This window comes from Branchiostoma belcheri, unplaced genomic scaffold, assembly GCF_001625305.1.
Source record: "Branchiostoma belcheri isolate BF01 breed outbred unplaced genomic scaffold, Haploidv18h27 scaffold517, whole genome shotgun sequence".
Classification (NCBI taxonomy): Eukaryota; Metazoa; Chordata; class Leptocardii; order Amphioxiformes; family Branchiostomatidae; genus Branchiostoma; species Branchiostoma belcheri.
Genome location: NW_017804151.1, coordinates 18,418 through 37,506, shown reverse-complemented (window position 1 = coordinate 37,506; position 19,089 = coordinate 18,418). Strand labels below are relative to the sequence as shown.

The following is a 19,089-nucleotide window of genomic DNA, read 5'->3' as shown; positions in this document are numbered from 1 at the left end:
TAATATATATTAATCATACACTGTATCTAAATAATCTTTAATGTAAATGTAATGTGCATCTTAATCAATTGTATATAGTAGAAAGGGTGTATTTCTCAAGCTAACCAACATCTAGCACACAGCAATTGTCCTTCAGTAAGACATCTGGAGCCCGTTTAGAACTTTCATTTAGCCACTCATGACCAGTTTTGCCCTGTGGGCTTCCCCAAGTGTTTTAATCAATCTATAATACATTGTGTCAAATCTGCACAATTCAGCCAATTGGGCTGCTAACAAAATTGCTTTTATCCCTTTGTGAAAAACAACCTGTACAACTATAACCATTTAATTTACTCCCCCAGGCTTGGTGAGTCAGACCACACCCGCATCAACACACACAGTATTGTTGAAGTGAATGATGGGTGCCACGTATCGGTTACGGATCAGCCAATCAACATGCAGTCTGAAGCACAGGTCTACGAGAAAGCTATCAAAAGAGCATCGACGGATGGCCTCTGCATGGCCCTAGGGGTGGGGGTCGACTAGCCCCCAAATCTGGAGACCACCCCCTGGAGACCCTATGGTGACAACCTGACAGTTACTATGATGCCATTACGTTTGTGTTATCCTATGCTGATAATAAGCGTTTTTAGGATGTGCGGTATACATAAGAGCAAAGACGCATCCAAATTAAACCATAAAAAAACCAAATGCGGCTTTAACATCCAGCAAACTCATCTAACTAGGCTGAACCAGCCTCCACTGTACCAGGTACAGTCCCTGAAGTTTGGGTTTCCAAGAGGCTGGACAGCTGAGAAAATGACCCTGACTAACACACCCCGAGTAAGCTGGATGTTCTACCATGATATTAAACTAAAAACAAATGGATTGTTCTTTGCTCTAAATATTTCAATGGAGAGACGGAAGCGGACACAAAGCAACACCAAACTCACACCACAACCACGCCAGCTCGAATGCCCCGAGTTTGCAAACGGCCGACCTTTTATTGTGGCAAAATTTTGTATCCATCCGCAGTAGTACCGTTTGGCGGGAAATAATTTTCAACCAAGTTGGGTCTAAACGTTTCAAAGTCCAACGTGACAATACACGACATGAAATAATATGTAAAAACTAATAGAAAACTTTGGATAGTTTGAATATCTGAATGTCGTACCAATTGTAGATAGTTTGGTACTATTTTCTGTCGGCACATGGCGACTGTCTGCTCTGGGCAGTGATACGGTACACTGGCGCCGTCTGATGACCAGGTGTGGAACAGCTGCGTTGAGGGTCTGTATGCGATTTTTCATGATGCGAAATTATCAGCAAACCGCTTTAAATTCCCAAAGGTTATTAAGAAAAGTAACTTTTCACGTTATCCGTATTGATTTGCCAGTTAAACTAAACCTAAGGCGAAGTCAGCCGCAATGAATTTTCAGTGAAATGTAGCCGACCTTTCTGAACTTAATCTAATACTGAACCACCCCATGCATACCCTCTATTTAAATCAGATTATTTCCTGAGAAAGCCCATGTGCATTGACGCAACCTAAAATGCCTGTACATTCTGCTTGACGTTCCGGGCTCAGTCGGTAGGGGAGTCAGTGAGGCAACTTTGTTCGAGATCACTTTATTTATTTCTGCCTTCTATGAAACTGGATATCTTGTCCCGTGATTGGGGGGGAGCCACACCCCACGCACGTTGAAGAACCCACCGCACTTATCGAAAAGAGTAGGGGATCTTCCTGGTGTGAGTGGTTCAAACCTTATAGTCCGGTCTTACGCAGCTTGTACATGTACGTACATGTACGAACATGTACGTACATGTGCAAAACATGCATTTTGCGAGAATAAACAATTACAGTAACTAAGAAGTGTTCGAGCATTTTGCCGGCTGTAGACACCTCTTGAATAGAAAATGTAGTCACAGAGATCCATTATAGATATGCTAATCTTGAATGTCCTGTGCTTAATTAAGATTTAACAGTTTTAAAAGTTTTATTCATAAAATCAGCCTCACAGCATGTACAACAAGCTGAATAACAGAAATATTTGCTAATTTAATAATTCTTCATCATGATCTAAAAAAATTGAAACATTTTAGCCAACTCAAGTATTTCGCAACGACTCACAGCGTGTGGCTGGTGACTGTGTTCAAGTTTAATAGCATGGTACAAGCATGCAGTAATAACCGTTTCAGTGTAAAATGCGGTGTCGTGTGGCGTAGTGGTAGGGCGTTCGGTGCTCAAACAAAGAGACCCGGGTTCGATCCCGGTTCCAGTCCTAGGGACATGTCTGAACATGCGCCCTGACGTTGTGTCCTTGGGAAAGGCACTTTACACGTATCCCCCCCCCCTTCAATCAGAGGAACAGTAATCTCTGAGTAGATCCCTTTCGGTGGCAAAGACAGTATCCATAAGCCAGAGAAGGTCGCCGGCCACGGTGGGGGATAGAGACAAAAAAACAACAAAAACGGCCTTATATAAGAAGTTAACGATCATTCCCCCACATCCTCTGCTTAAAGGGTACATGTCCGAACATGCGCCCAGACGCTTGGGAAAGGCACTTTACACACACACACTCTCAATTAAAGGGGAAGGTCTCCTCTCCAATGGTACTTGTCTTCAGCTGGCAGACGAGAGCAGCGCCAGGCGTGATCAAGGCCGGCCTTGAGCGTAACCAAGTCATCCGGCAGCTCGCTGCAAGCATCCCAACGCAAGCCAGCACGTCTGTGGGGTCGTGTGGCGTAGCGGCAGAGCGCTCTACTCGGAACCAAGTCCCGGGTTCAAATCCTGACATGCCACCGATCGTGTGCCCTTAACTCAAGTGAAAATGAGTATTGTGTTGTCCTGTATTTGTACTCTGTGTTGGTGGCGGCATAAAATAAGTTGATATAACTTGAGTGTGCCGTCGCCACGTTTGGTCATGAAATGTTGGACTATAAAAAAAAAAAGAAAATCAGCACGTCTCCCTCGTTATGGTGCCGCTGGAGAACACGGATAAAAGTTTTTTTTTTTAATTTTCTAAACCTACGTCAAGAAAATATCAATATTTCTGAACTTGCGTCATGAAAATATAGTTATACGTCATGGAAAGGTGCATATTTCCGAACATATTGACGCTTAGATGTCGCAGGTTTTGTCATCAAAGATCACCCGCCTTCCTGTCTCACTCTTAGTAGTATCTTGACCGGACAACCAGATTCCGGATGACGCACTTTGTTGCGTTTGTCACCCGTAGCTCTGACGTCCAACCCCATATGTGGCGACAAAAGTCACTGCGTGCATGTGTATGTGTATAGGAAATGGTATAAAGGACTCTTGACGATACAGGTAGGAGCCAACATGGGTACTGTCAGTATTTAGACAATCCATAAGCCAGATATACGCGGTGGCGGAGGAGTCTTCGGCCCAGATTCGAGAGGGCGAGGGTTCGAATCCTGCCCCATGCCACCGATCTTGTGTCCTTGGGAAAGGCAATTTACACAACTTTGCTCACTTCACTCAGGCATAAATGAGTACCTATAGCTAGCTTCACCCGTAGCCATGAGTGGCTGTGACGTCTAACCCCATATGTGGCGGCAAAAGTGTGTGCATGTCTATAGAAAATGGTATAAAGGTACATGTAGGAGCCAACATAGGCAGTTAGATACAGATAGGACCAAACATGGATACCATCTGCATTTAGACATCTATACGCCAGATATACGTACGTAGGAATAACATAAATGTGTTATCATGTGGGAAGTGGTCTGCACACTGGGGAAAGTGTCTGATAGACACCGAAACGTAAGGCCTAGGAAATAAAAGGGTTTTCTGTTTTCCGACCGACCCCAGGAAAAAAAAATGACGACCCAAGCTTGGGTGAACCCCAGCAAGAGACTGATCAACCTTTTCTAGTAACATGATCTGACACCTGAGTGACGAAACGATGCACAATTCGTTTTCCAACATTGATATTGAAAATTATAAGTGTCCTCTCGCAAAATTTACATTTTTCAACTGCATTATATAAGTTGGGTCACTAATTAAATATATAAGGTAAAAAAAATAGATAATCCCTACCTATCCCTACCTTTCTATCCGTGTTAAAATATATAGGAAACCGATATTTCCGCAACTGAACTGTACTATTATAAAGGTGATCGTAGGTCAGGCTTTATTAGATTTAGCGGAGACGAGGAAGTGTGTGACGTGGCAGGAACTTCACTTAGTTAACATTTACACGAAAATAACCATTGCCAGAAGGGGTCCGGTTCTGGTGATCTGAAACGTCCATGGAGTCGCCCCCTCACATCCGGTTAACATTATTTACTTCAGCAACGCCTACGTGGAGTCTTTAGATTTATCATTATCAAGCTCTGCTGTCTGGTACACAAGTTTCAATCAAAAGCGACGTAAGTCGAAGTTGAAACGTTCTAACTTGCCTTATATGCACGTAAAGAACTGTAAGGAATACTGGTACATGTACATGTACACACACTATGACACACATTAACGCCGTGCATCTATATCTGTCAACATAGAGAATTCCCATGCGTTCCATAGATTGATTTTCCTTTCACCAATTTTGGTTTTAAAAAAGGTCAAATCATGGTTGACATATTCATTCAGGACATACCTGGAAAGCAGTACATATAGTTCTGAGTGTGTTCACTCTGTCTAAATAAAACAGAAATAAATTCACCGCTGTCACTGCAATATGCTTCGACATTACAGCTTTGGACCGGGCACAACATTTTTACAAAGTACACTTTGACCAGTGACCCACAGTGTCAAGACCTTATAACCTGTTTCTCGCCTGGGCACTTAGGCAAGCTTTTACAAGCCTAATTTACAATCAAATACTATTACACGTACACATAGGCCCTGAACTAAGTCCGCTAGGTAGAGAGATGTGTGTAATATATGTTATTGCCTTATACCAGTACCTGTACAAACTTTGTAATCTAGTACGTCGATGAAGGTTTGACATCTAGGTAATGAGATACACATTAAATTTTCACTCAAGCAACTGTATAGATTTTCTCAAACGTTTCAAGTAGCATCAGCACTAGTACTTTTCGTCAATCAATGCACAGCACTCAAGAAGGAAAAAGGTATGGAATTCAGCACCAAAAAAGTACCTTGCCGTTTCTGGTTCAATTATTAAATGATAGCTCACTCAATATTGCATTTTTTACTGTTTGTTAATGGAATTGCCTTACTTATTTTTAAGTTACTCGAAATAAGGCTGCTATTGCATTTATTTTATTTTATTGAAAGTCATCCAAAATTAGTGGCAGAGATGATAAATACAAAATTTACGGATACAACCACGAAGATCACGGCCAGCAAATTGGGCGCCAAATATGGGTAAAGATTACAGTACCTCTCACTCTATCAGCCTTGTCTCTTGTTGCCCATTCCCAAAAATTGCAAGCAAGCTAGAGTTGGCATATTGGAGGGTTTTTTTTTATGCGTATGTTGACAAGGGGAGTGGCATCTAGGCCAGGAAATAACTCATTTTATATCATACCCGGGCCGCGATAACGGTAACTTTTGCAAACACTTTAGGAGTAACTATTGCATAAACAACGAGGTAAAGACACAATATATGACTTATCAGCAGGAGCGTAAAACCGCGCGTCCCCTCCGCCGCCATCTTGGAATATTACAAGTACGTGCGAATTGGGCAGTAAATCGATTGTATTACCCTCTATGTAATTAGATGGGCGGAGATGTGGAAATTACAGTTTATCGCCTGTTAAATAAAAGACTCGCTATTAAAGTGGGCAATAAAACGATTAGCGGTGGGGCGTGAGGTTAGGCGTGCGCGTGCCGGTCTGCTCTATAGCTCAAGCAGAGGTTGGCTGATAGAACTTTATTTTCTATGTACAGTTTTCTAACAGCATTGGACACAGTATTGCGTGTTGGATACAGGGTGTCCAACATAGAAAATATGCACACTAATCCTGACTGCTGGCGTTGGTATAAATAAAAACACTTGTGTACAAAGTAACAACAAATACTATACGCGGTACCTGAATATGCGGAGATTAGGTCTATTCATATTGCATCACAATAGACCTGTTGTAGAAACAATAGAAAGTTGTGGAACATAGCAGTGACTTTGACGACACGGCCCGGATGTACATATAGGACTAAGTCAATCTAAATTAATCACAAAGAAAGACACAGGATACGAGCTTTGATGACATTATACAGTGTATTCCAATCAAATGATTTCTAGTCCTGCTGGTTTTATGTACTTTCTACAATCTGAATGGCCTGGAAGCGTTTTCGTCCCCCATCATTTCCACACAAATCCAGTAGATTAGTGCCGGTATATCACTGCTGATCTGTAGCTCGTCAGTATCTTCAATTCAATTTATTCAGACAAAATTATACGAAAGCAGGGAATGCTGATTCACTCCTGAATTGTGTATTCAATTTTTACAATTTTAACTTTTAATCTAAATTTTAAATTTTTACAGGACAAGTACACAGAAACACACTATATAAAAATATGTACAAACACCATTCAATCTACAACAGGAAATAGCAGACATGGTTTTTCAAATATCAACCTTTATCACTGTCATTGCAAAGTCTTTTTTATTATTCAGGGTTCTCACCAGTACAAGTAAGTAAGTTCTCACCAGGATTTTTTCACAGCGTAGGGGGAATCTGCGCGGCGAAGCCGCGCGGCGAGCGCCGCAGGCGCGAGTATTGTAGGGGGGTCCGGGGGCATCCCCCCCCGGAAATTTTGAAATTTATGACCCTCTGAAACACCATTTTCTGCATTTTGAGGGCCAAAGTAAGCAAGATTTTTTTGTTTAAAGTAAGCAAGATCTTTATGACAGCTTTTATTTTTTAATCTGTTAAGGGTCATAATAACTTATGCTTGGTACTGGCCTACACAAATAAATACTCAGAGACAATGTATACACAAGGCATGACATTTTATTCAAGCCAATGACAACTGAGCCCAGGTACTCAATGTATAGTAGTAGTAGTAGTAAAGGCATAAGTGAATGCAAAAATCAAAATTCACAATGCACAACTCAAAAGATTCAAAAGATTGACTTCAACCCAGCATATGGGATGTCCCAGCATGTGCAATAGAGAGGCTTACATGGAAGTGGTGACACTGAGCCTCCTTTTGCACATGCTGGCCCACTTGTCACAGGCTGAGTCAAAGTCAAACTCCTCAGCCTCTGGCCTTTCAATCGATATCATCAAAAGGTTGTTCAAAGTCACAGCCTTCAGCCTGTTCCTCAGACACGTCTTTACTCTCTTCATTGTTGAGAAGCCTCTCTCACAGTCTGAAAAGATCCCAAAGTCAACAGTATTAGTTTATTGTCATATTCAGTCACAATTTTTGGTATTACAATAAAGACAGCAGTAATTGAACATTGAATTATGTTGAGTTGAATGTAGAAATCTGATGCTTCATACCTGCTGTGGAGACTGGGACAACCAAGATGGCTGCAGCCAACCTGGCCATGTTGGGCAAGGTGTCAGCATGCACCAGGCGCACCTTCTGCAGTACCTCGTTGGTGTTCAGGTCGTTGTACTGCTGCTGCAGAAGTACCTCCAGGACCTGGTTCTCACTGAGAACCTCCTCCCTGCTGATCTCTGTGCTATAGTGCTCACAGAGAAGCTGGAAAACAAGGCATACAGATTTGTAAGACAGGACATGGCCTATAGTATTACTGTTAGTTGTACGCCGCGCGGCCGACGTAAGCACCTGAAACCCAGCGCCGAAATGGTTTAACTCGGCTCGGTAGTTATTTTGCTCCAACTATTCAAAGACACAGAATTTCAGAAAACAATTTACAAATGTATCTTTTTAACAAGTTTAATAAACATATTTTTCAACCATATCTTGCTAAAGCGCGGGTTGTGGGTGTGGCCGAAATGCTGCCCGCCTATTGGTCCCCGCTAGGCTGGCTTGGAAATTGAGGTTCCGGGGGGGGGGGGGAGCATGCACGTTCTATATACACTCCACTTGACGTTCGTATTTAACTGGGTTTCCATTAGCTACTGTATTGAACGAATAACTCCATTTTGTTTTGTCTAATGTTGGTACATTTTGATATAGTTCTGACATCCCCTTTGCAGTATTAGAACATTATATAGTTCTAAGAAACAACAGTTCAACAATTATGTTCAATGTTCCAGTTGTTCTTGAGACAGCACTTAAGCTTGATAACGTTTGACAGCTCTGTTATTGTAGCCACTCCATTTTGTGTTGTCTCATGAAGTTATACCAAAATAAAACATTTCACTTTTGACACATGCATCTTTGCTCTTTATTCATCAGTATTGTCCAGACATTACAATTTCAATGAAACATACAAATGAAACATAGTTCCTCTGTAATATACAACATGACACTACTGATTCCAAAAAATGTCTTCCCCATACATAGAGCTGTGTAACCTACTCTAACAGAGAAATTAGCTCCACATACATATCCTAAACTCTTTCCTGTCTCTCAAATCTTCAATCACAAATGAAAATCTGTATCTCTACCTAAACATTTTCCCTCCCAACATCTGCTTCGAGATTAATATTTTTCACTAATTCCATTCAAGCAAATGACAAAGGAAGCCAACACTGTTTGGTGTTACAGGTATGAACATACTAGGTAATACATTCTTTCCTCTCTAGCAGTTACACAAATCTATGTGGACATCCTCCAAGAACACAAACTACATGGCCAGCGGCCGAGATAAACTTTTTTCAAAAGTCTTGTTTGTTTTGTGACTGCAGACTTTCCCCTTGGGCCAGGGTATTGGCATTTTAACCAGTCTCTACTTAAGGACAAGTTTCCTGTTTAAATACTAAATCTGTTATGACTGAGTTTTTTAAAAATAATATTGGTACTTCTTATCCTTAGATAGTTGGGGATGCTGCTAAGTGCTTTTTCCATGGACACCGTATAAAGTTTTCCAGCTGGAGGAAAAAACAGTACCTTGTCAAAGAGAAAAAACTCATTGATGAAATAAATGCTTTACAATGTCAAATAGACAGTGCAACCTCTCCCTCCCCTGCTCAATTAGACGACTTGAAATGTAAACAAAAGTCACTTGAAGCCCTTTATAATGAACGTCTTAGTAAATGGAATTTTAATTCGGTCTAAATCTCGTTGGATGGAACTTGGAGAAAGATGTACTAAGTATTTTATGAATTTAATTCACCGAAATTATAGTAGAAAAACATTCAAAGACTAAAACTTCCCTCGGGTGAAGGCATTTGTGAGGATTTTGGCAGAACAAGTAAAATTCTATTCCAAGTTGTACTCTTTTGAAGAGCCCCCAGTGCCTCTAACAGACGCGAATTATAGTGATTATTTTCCTGCAGAGTATATAGTAAACGTTTATCTGATGTGCAACAACAAAACTGTGAAGGTCTGATAACCGAAGTAGAAATAAAACAAGCTATTTTAACATTTAAAGATGGTTTGTTTATTTTATTTGTATGTTTGTTGTTTGTTGGGAAGGCTCCAGGGTACGACGGCATCCCTAGTATACAGACATTTTTTTGACATCTTTAAGATACCTATGATACAATGTTTTAATTATGCCTTTAATAATGGGCGCTTGTCCGGGACGCAAAGACAAGGAATAATTTCCCTTCTGCTAAAAAAAGACAGTAAGGGACAAGACAAGGATCCAAGTGTAATGGGAAATTGGCGACCACTTACCTTGTTGGGATGTGACACGCAAATTATCGCAGATACCATTGATCAAGACCAAACCGGTTTCATTAAGAATAGGTATATAGGGGAAAACATAAGGAGACTGATCGAAACTATAAACTATATGATGAAAAATATATCCCGGGATTAATATTCATAGCTGATTATAGGAAAGCTTTTGATACTTTAACCCTAAACAGTACACCTGGGGTCCGCGCGGACCCCAGCACTATATATCCTGTAATATCTTTTTTGTTTCTTAAGATTTTTTCTCAATACGTATACATTTATGAAAAAAATTATATCTGATTTTCTTTTGGGGTCCGCGCGGACCCCAGCCGGCTTTCGATCATAATGGATACACTGGCGTTCTTATACATTACCTTATTTCCGTTTTTATATGTTTTTATGCATTCATCGTATGTCTACCAAGTTTTCAGAGAATGGTGTAGTAATAGAATTAAATTTTAATAACTTTGGTGTAATTATGACGTCATATGACGTCAGAGCTAATAATATAGTCCGCCATATTGGATTTTGACCAATGACGTCATCAAATTAGCATATTCTATGCATATTAAATGATTTAACTGATATTTAATTATGTAAGATGTTATTAATGTTGGAAAAGAAGTGTAATTTTATATAAAACTCAGAAAATTTTTATGTTTAAACCAAAATTACTTCTATTTTCAAAGAAACTACCCGTTGCCATGGCAACACAAAAAAAACATCAACTTACTAGTATAAAACTAATATGAACTTTTTTCCAGAGACATTTTAAGAAAGGTCTCCAAATTTGATACTTCTAGCGCAAGCCGTTTAGCCGCTATCTGAGATCAAAGTTGGGCCTCAAAAGCCCCTTCAGTCTGAAATGGGTTTAAAAATCGGGTATTTCTTCTTGTCTTCTTTTCTTCACCAAAAAATAGAAAAAGTTCAAAATGTATGATTTTTGTATGTAATGTGGACACAGAGGTTCCCACATCAGTTTGCAAAACAATTGAGCTGGTAGCATGTTGATAATTTCTAAAAATTAGCAAAAAAATGCTCTGGGGTCCGCGCGGACCCCAGGTGTACAGATTAATCAGTCCGGGAAGGTGTTCTGTTGAGGGTTAAGGTGGGATTTTTTGTTCATATGTTTAGAATTGTTTAGATTTGGTCCAGAATTGATAGAATGGGTAAAGGTTTTATATAGTGATATAACGAGTTCCGTAATAAAAAGTGGATACATTTCCAACCCATTTCTGCTAAGGCGCGGAGTACGTGAAGGCTGCCCCTTATCCCCATAGGCCAATGACCGGTAATGGGGCTTCCTATTGAAATACATGGTAAACATGTAAGAAAAAGGGTGTCAAAAGTCACTTACGTATACCTAAGTTTTAGTCCATGAAAAACTCACATTGGTTGGGGTGTCTGATCTCTAAAGTGTCAATCTAGAGCAAAATTTCCACATTCTATACGGTGGAACACGTCCATACTCAAATCAAAACAAACAACATGACCTCTGACCCCTCTTTAACACATCCAAACCACACCTAAACAAAACATTTCTACAGCCTATGGACACCACAAAAATGGTTGAGTCAGATTTTTCAACACAATCAAAAAGGAAAAACCCTTACCTGTAACATCCAGCTCCAAAATCCAAACACATTCCAGTAAAATAACACTTTTATAGCTACATTTGCCAGCTAAAAGTGTGGCCTCTACGCCTGCGCCCCCTGAACTTGAGAATTTGCACGTGACAACATCGTTAAACTGTGATGAAGCTAGCTCTTAACAGTTTCTCAAAGATTGGAAGAATTTTAACAAAAAATTTCCCTGGTGTCAAAGGCTGTATTCCACTACTGACATGGCAGTGACAGACAAGCAAATGGCTTACAGTATTTACATGTCTGAGGGCAAGAAATTGAGAAAGAAGGTACAGAAAACGTCAAGCACTATTCACTGCAGCAATGTAATAAATCTTCATGTTTTCTTCTGTCAGGGACCAAAATCTTTGGTTTGTGACACATTTTAAATAAAAAATAGCTACACAATCACCTTGATTAAGTTTTAGAATATCTTTAGAGCCCTTATGCCATGGTCAGACTCTGAAATTATGACATGACACTTGCTTGATGCTGGGTAACACACAAAGTCAGCCGAAACGTTAAAGAAAAGTCCACTTTCTCGTGGGAACAAGGCAAGCCACACAGTCACAAACATACACCAAGACACGCTCAGGTAAGAAATGGCTGAGCCGAGCACTCCATATGGTGCAAGTTCTCACTCCCCCCGGGTGAGTTATCCTTATAAGTGGAGGATGGGAAGAGCCAGCCCATACTCGATACGAGGAATCATTGTGAAGACAGCTATCCATCCAAGACATCTCCAAGACAACATGGCACGCAAGAGAAAGAAGAAGCTGCAACATGGCAGCCAGTTCAGGCCTGGTAACAGACAATGGAACAAAGGCCTCGCCATCTTGCAAGCAGAGACGATTTCTTCATATTGTCGGCCAACTGAAGATCAGGAGAGTCTATATGTCAACAAAGACAGGCAAGGAAACATCCTACAGAATGACATCGAAACTCTGAACGCGGTGGGGAGTAGAATGGTCCTCCGTCCAGCAAAGCTTCCAGGTCACAGCGAGATCACAAGGCTTGTGGGGGAGAAAGAAGACAGGGACGACGTGGAAGGGTATCGCATCTGGCATGCCAAGATAGCTGTCCACGCCTGTGTTAGTGCACAGAGAGAGCGTGACAAGCGCCGACCAGACTGCAACGGTCTGGTCCGACTTTCGTCCCGACGAGAGAGGAAGAAAGGCTTGGCCACTTCAGAGACACTGGTGTGTGACACCTGCCAGTACGAATCACCCAGCAGAAAGTTCTATGGTGAGGTTGCAAGACAGGGTGCCAAGATGGCTGTGCCTAACCTGGCAATGCAAGTTGCAATGTTCAACAGCCCCATAGGACCGACGGTACTCAGAGAAATAGCAGCTACCCTGCAATTAGCAGTGCCGAGCAGATCTTGACTCCAGGACAGTGCTAACAAGTACAGTGACCTGATGGTTGAGGAAAACGAGAAATACTTGCAAACCTGGCGGGAAACAGTGCAGAACATCCATGTAAAGAAAGGCAACGCTTCCGACAGTGGCCTCCCTATTGAAGGCGACACAAGCTACCAAACCCCACTCCGCAACGCAAGGGGAAAGGAACCAGGCCAGCCGATCCCCAAAAGTGTGACCAATGTGGTTGAGAACGTAACGCCATGGAAGGCTGTCATTGGATCCCTTGTCAGGAACAAGATTTGTCCAACCTGCAACATGAGTAAGGCTTCAGGGACGTCACCCCCACCCCACAAATGCTCAGCCAACATCCCAGAGGAGGCCGTCATAGGGGATGAGAAACAGGCTGCCAAGGAAATTGCAAGAAAGTTCCTTACTGGTCCCAATAAAACACCTGTCGGTGACACTGCAGAAGATTGGGATAGCAGCTTCTCCACTGGCATGAAGGAGGTGATGGAGGAAGCAGAACACGAAGTCAAGGCCTTCAAAGACATTGTCCACCTGTCTAAAAGTATCAAAAGGAAGGTGACCACAGGCTCCTGGTCCAAGCAGATGTTCCCGGGACAGAACCAGGATGAAAAAGACAGGGTCAGGAACCGCTTCGGTGATGACCGGAGCAAGCGACTGAACGCAGAACACAAAGCAGGGCTGAAGAAGTTCCGGAAGAAGAGAACGATGGAGAATAAGATGAAGCGGGTAATGGAAGTCATCCCATACTGCTACGAGGGAGACCACACTAGATGCTACGAGCGTTCTCTTGTCTGCAAGCACCCTAAGAGATGGAAGTTTATGGACTTACCTGAGCAGGCGAGGGGAAAGATCCGACCAAACAGTGCCGACCTCACGGAGTTACGTCGGATAATGGAGCACAGGCTAGGTGTCGTTCGTCCGCCAGGCTAGGTAAGGAAGCTCTGAAGAACACAAGACGAGGAAGGACGAGAAACAAAGTTGAATGTGCCAACAGACAGATTAGCAAGACATGCCCCCAAAATGTTGTCAACTCTCGTACCTTGCCAGGCAGAGTGGCTTCCGCGATACAATCCAACAACGGCACAGGGATGTCGATCGCTCGCAAGCGTGCTGCAGCAGGTATTCCGCTGTCTCCCAACTCGCCAGCTATTCCTGCACTGGAGGAGATGGAGAGGAAACAGAAATATCAGCGGGCATACAAGATGGAAGCAGCTAAGAAGATTAGGCAGCAAGCGAAGATAAGGCAACGGTTCACTGCCTATGATGAAAGGAAAGAACAAGGAACTTACAAAAGTAAGACAGTGGCAGCTGGTGGAGGACAGTCTAAAGCTAAACGCAAGAAGAAGAAAGGGGACAACAGGGAACATTCGTATACCCGTGCTGCAGAACAGGAATCCTCCAGTGAGTACCCATCAGACCAGGACTGAGAAAAACTGTATATATATAATAATAATACTGTTGTTCTCACCTGTAAGTGAGCAAAATTTCCACATTCTATACATTCAACAAAAAATGACTCTGTAGTGCTAATTGGTAAGTGACTTTTGACACCCTCTTTCTTACATGTTTACCATGTATTTCAATAGGAAGCCCCATTACCGGTCATTGGCCTTCAGCCCCCCTCCCACCCATTAACAAGGTGAGTATTTTCGCCAACTTCTTGACACTTGATACCCCCAAACGACACTAGGAGTCATCTGGACACAATCAGAATTCAGTCAAAGAACTTTTTATTCAAATTTTCTCGTTTTTTTCGTTTTCGGCCACTTCACTAATGAATGCTGTAGAACAATGGTGCTCGGAGTACAAAAAGAAGATAGAGGCTAAATTACAGCAACATCCAATTTCATCATGTTTGATTTGGACTGGTGGTAGAAAATCTTCCAGGTCACCTTACGGAGCTATCAATATCTCGTGGTTTCCAAACTGTTCACACAAATTCTAGTCGTACACAGAGCTGCATTTATTGCTCATTCTGGTCAAGTACAATTGGACAACCTGTCAGCCACCTCTGCCATAATTCTCCCTGTGTTAATTATCATCATCTCTGCCTAGAATCACAGTTCTTAAACAATTAAAGGAAGGTTTGCCGGAGAAACATTTTTTCTACGCCTGCGCCAATTACCGGGATTGCCCCGCTATATTTGTTTATACTAGCTGCTGAAGGTTTGGCGATAAAGATACGAATCAATCAGTCTATTAGAGGTTTACAGGTGTATGGAAAATCCACCAAAGTGTCACAATACGCAGACGACGCCAATTTTCCCTTAAAATACTCCTAATCTAGAATCGTTTTACGCTTTGTTATCTGATATGGATAATGTTCCACTTATTTCAGGACTCGAGCTAAATGCAGAAAAATGCAAGATTTTAAGAATTGGTTTCTTAAAGTTCTCAAATTTCCGATTACCCACACATTTACCGGTACAGTGGGTAGATGGAGAGGTTGATGTATTAGGTGTCCACATTCCTGTTGATATGAATTCAATTGTTGAAGCCAATATAGAACCAAGGTTGGAGAGGATAGACCGAATATTGCGTCCATGGAAAGGTAAAGCATTATCCCTGTATGGCAAAATAACGGTAGTTAATTCTTTAGTAGTCCCACAATTTACCAACTTACTCCAGACTTTACCGTCTCCTAATAATTCGTTTTTTAAGATATGAAAAAAAGATCTTCTCTTTCATTTGGGAGGACGGTCCAAAAAAGGGGCCAGGAAAGTAGTTTATAATTCAATGGAGAATGGCGGGTTAAAATTGATTCATTTACGTGTATTTGATCAGACTTTGAAAGCTTCGTGGATTCCGAAATTATATTTCAACCCTGAATGGTTCTCATCTAAGTTGATAGACTATAACCCACGCTTAAGTCTGCAATTACTACCCTTCTTTCAACTGACTTCAGTTTCTTCTCTTAATTTAAAAGGTTTCATTTCGGAGGCATTAGCTGCTTGGTATAATATTAAAGAACTCACTTGACAGTTGTACGAAACGTTGTCTAATTGTAACGGACCGGAAATAGATTATGAATATGAAAAATCAATAAACTCAAACCTTTTTTGAATCTTTATACTTTTTTCCTCTACATACTGGATGAATCTAAGTACTTCCAACTTGTTAGGCATAATTTTCGGTAACAGTAGGCAAGAAAAAAAAGGGGAGCCTTTATAGCCCTTATCCATGCAGTTCCAAACTCCAGTGGAGTGAACGTTTTCGCCCAGAACCTAGGCAATAGGCATTTCGTCCCTTCCCGCTGATCCCTGCGCTGATATCCTGTCAGAACCAAAAGCGGTTATTGTAGTACCGGATATCTACACAAGGCAATACTGGTGGCTGATATTACAGCGTAGGGCAAGCAAAGTTGCGGAGGTCTCATCAGCGGGACAGCCGATTTGAAGCAAGGGTTGGCACCTGTCCCTCTACATAAAATGCAACACGATGTATTTCAACTGGTGTCTTTCTTCATTTGTTATCACTCACGTGTAGGTTAAGTAAAATATCTTAAATTACACTCTCTCAGGTGTTGATTCAACTCAACACAGACTTACAGAAGGCTCATACCTTACTGATCGTCGTCAACGGGTGGTATTGGAAGGCTGTCAGTCCAAATGACTCTAAAATGAACCCGCTGATATTTGTTATTGACTAATCTTTGTAATCAATCATTTTTAGCACTCAAGAGTGTTGAAAAGATTTTGGACCAAGTTTTGTCCTACCCTTGCTTTGACATTCAGAAGGACACGAGGGACGTATTCATACGTTATGCGCAGGGGCAGCTGAAGGACATGCTGCCCATGCCCACAACCAGGTACCAAAACAAGCATCCAAGACAAGTGATGTTTTCTGGCTGGGCCACCTGATACTGGAAAGACATCTATAGCACGGATTTGTGGAGGTTTGTTTGAACATGTTTGGACTTAGTTGGTCAAAACAGATGGGCTACCCTTTTACCCTATGTCATGACCCTTTTATGCCTGCCATGTTGCAAAGAAAACAACAGGGAATGCCAAGATCTCATGCATTGTACAGGAATGTCAACAAGGCATGGGATGTACCGCCAGGATTAGAATGTCCTAACATAGAATCTACTATATTCGCAGACAGAGAAAACCATGTGCAGACTGATCTATCTGAACAGTTGTTACAATGGAATATTTTTTTATCCTCCTACTCCTTAGGCCATTACCCACAAACGTAATGAGGTTTTAGCTTTAGGCCTGAAAACTTAACAAAAGGTGTACATGAGGCGGAGGCCCAAAGAATATCATGGACACATCTGGGCCTGGCTCCTATATTTGCATTGTACAAGTGTCATTTTTGCAATAGGAAAATTGGTAGGACAAAGTTTCTGTGTTGTCCCTTATTGCAAAATGAAGCAGTTACGAGACAGGTCAAAGGAGGAAATGCTTGTAAAGGTTGTTGAGGATGATCATGGTTAACAAGTCCAATCGTCGTATTTCTCCAATATTGTATCTACAATTCTAGGATCGGACTCACTAGTAATGAACAACGAGGAAAAGCTGTTGGAAAGGGATGATGTAACGTTGAAGTATGATGCACATAGTAACAGTGAATATTGCTGTGGTTGATTAGTTTCTACATGTTACAAAAATGTTTATGTATTGTATTGTATTTTTTTGGTATTGGTTGGACAGGAAGGCTTTGTTCGCCTTATTCAAATGAAAACCTTTGGGTTTTTAAGTATAGGAATTAAATATTGATGCAGATACCAATGCTCTACAGGATTGTTGCCCTTACATCAATTCAGAGTCAGAGAAAATAATCTTCAACGCATTTCAGGGAATATTATAACCCACACAACAGGGTCATCTGGACATCCAGGCCAGGTTACTAGTAATTGGAACACTTCATTGTAGTCTGTTTGTTTGGTAAATCAATTTTCATGTTATATATCTGTATTCATTATCGGTACTTTTTATTCACTACTCTTCACAACAGTCAGCCATCCAGCAGCTGCGAGAGGGCCTGAAGCTGTTTGCTCTCTCCAATGTTTTGGAGTCTGAGCCCCAGCTGGCTGGGTCACTGCTCCGCAAATCAGCTACACCAGTCATTTCGGATGACATAGTGCAGGCAATGGATGTCAAATGGGCAGATGATGGAGGCAACAGGAAGGAAAGCCAAAAAGACGTCTACCAGAGGTTGACCACATGGCTGAAGAAAGTTACTCAGGTTTGCATGGCTGGATATATAAATTCAAAACGATCTTTAGTTTGAAACGTTACTCCTAGTTATTGATTAAAAAATGGGTATGTGTAGTTTTGATGTCAGGGGTCACTAATCGGCAGTAAATAATGTATCCTGTACTTACTTGCTAATGTATCCCTTTAACTTTCTGATGTTTTTTCTTCTTGTTAACAGTAAACGTCTTATTAAACACTTCAACTGAGCACCAGTGCCTTACGGAGGCTAAACAACTACATGCGTGCCTCAATGGGGAAACAGCGGCTGAGGAACCTGGCACTCATGCACATCCACTACGACAAAGACATAAATCTGGACAAAGTAGTCGATTGCTTTGTGCAACTCCACCCACGCAGACAGCCTGTTACACCGCTAGGACAATTACATGTAGTTTAAGAACATCTAAGTTAAGAGTTAGATTGTTGAGACTTTTAGCTGTTAGTTAAGTTAAGGCTGTTTGGTTAGAACATAATGTACTTATACCTGCATTATAATGACAATGATCTTAATTTGCACATCTATGCCCAAATGGAGTAGTCCCACTCATTGTCGTCGGAACACTACAACTCTAAAAAAAAAGCGATACACCTGTGACCACCATGTCTATTGTTTACAAACAGACGACCATACAAAGCAACATATATATATGCTATAATTGAGTCTTATCGTTTACATGTTTCTTCCCTCTTTGTTGTGTAGTATTGTCAAGGGATGTACGAGTATATATCCTGAAATCGGCCACAGCGCTGACTAACATAGGGTAAGAATAAGTTGAGTTAAGACTGTTAAGGTTAGGTTACGATTGGTTACCGCAAGACTGTAAGTTGCGAACATATCAGACTGTTCCGGGTCGGTCTATTATATATGTTTCACATTAAAGACTGAAAAAAAAAGGCTGTAGAAAAATTGATGAGCAGTGAAAAACAAGCAGTGAAACGGGAAAGCAGTGGTTGGCCAGACTGAGTGGCAGATGGCACACTGTCATCCGCATAGAGGCTAGAGAAATAGAATGAATACATTCAAAAATACAGTGAGAAAGAGGCATCCAATTAGACAGGAGTAACATCGAAAAGAACGCTGAAATGCGAGCCCTGGCGAAGCTATGATTTAAGTCGTTCCGGATAAAGTTTGGACATCACTCTAAGACAGAGTACGTCACAACGCCTGCCAGAATANATGAAATCGTGGAAGATAAGAATATAG

The 19,089-nt window shown here is 41.4% G+C and overlaps 1 protein-coding gene across 1 annotated transcript; it reads left to right on the top strand.

Annotated features, from left to right (window-relative positions):
- Positions 1 to 12,048: 12,048 nt before the first annotated feature.
- LOC109480633 lies at positions 12,049 to 13,614 on the top strand. The gene is made up of 2 exons (XM_019782867.1): positions 12,049 to 12,670; positions 12,818 to 13,614. Exons 1-2 carry the CDS (start codon positions 12,049 to 12,051, stop codon positions 13,612 to 13,614), a joined length of 1,419 nt encoding a protein of 472 aa, XP_019638426.1.
- The last annotated feature ends 5,475 nt before the right edge of the window (positions 13,615 to 19,089 follow it).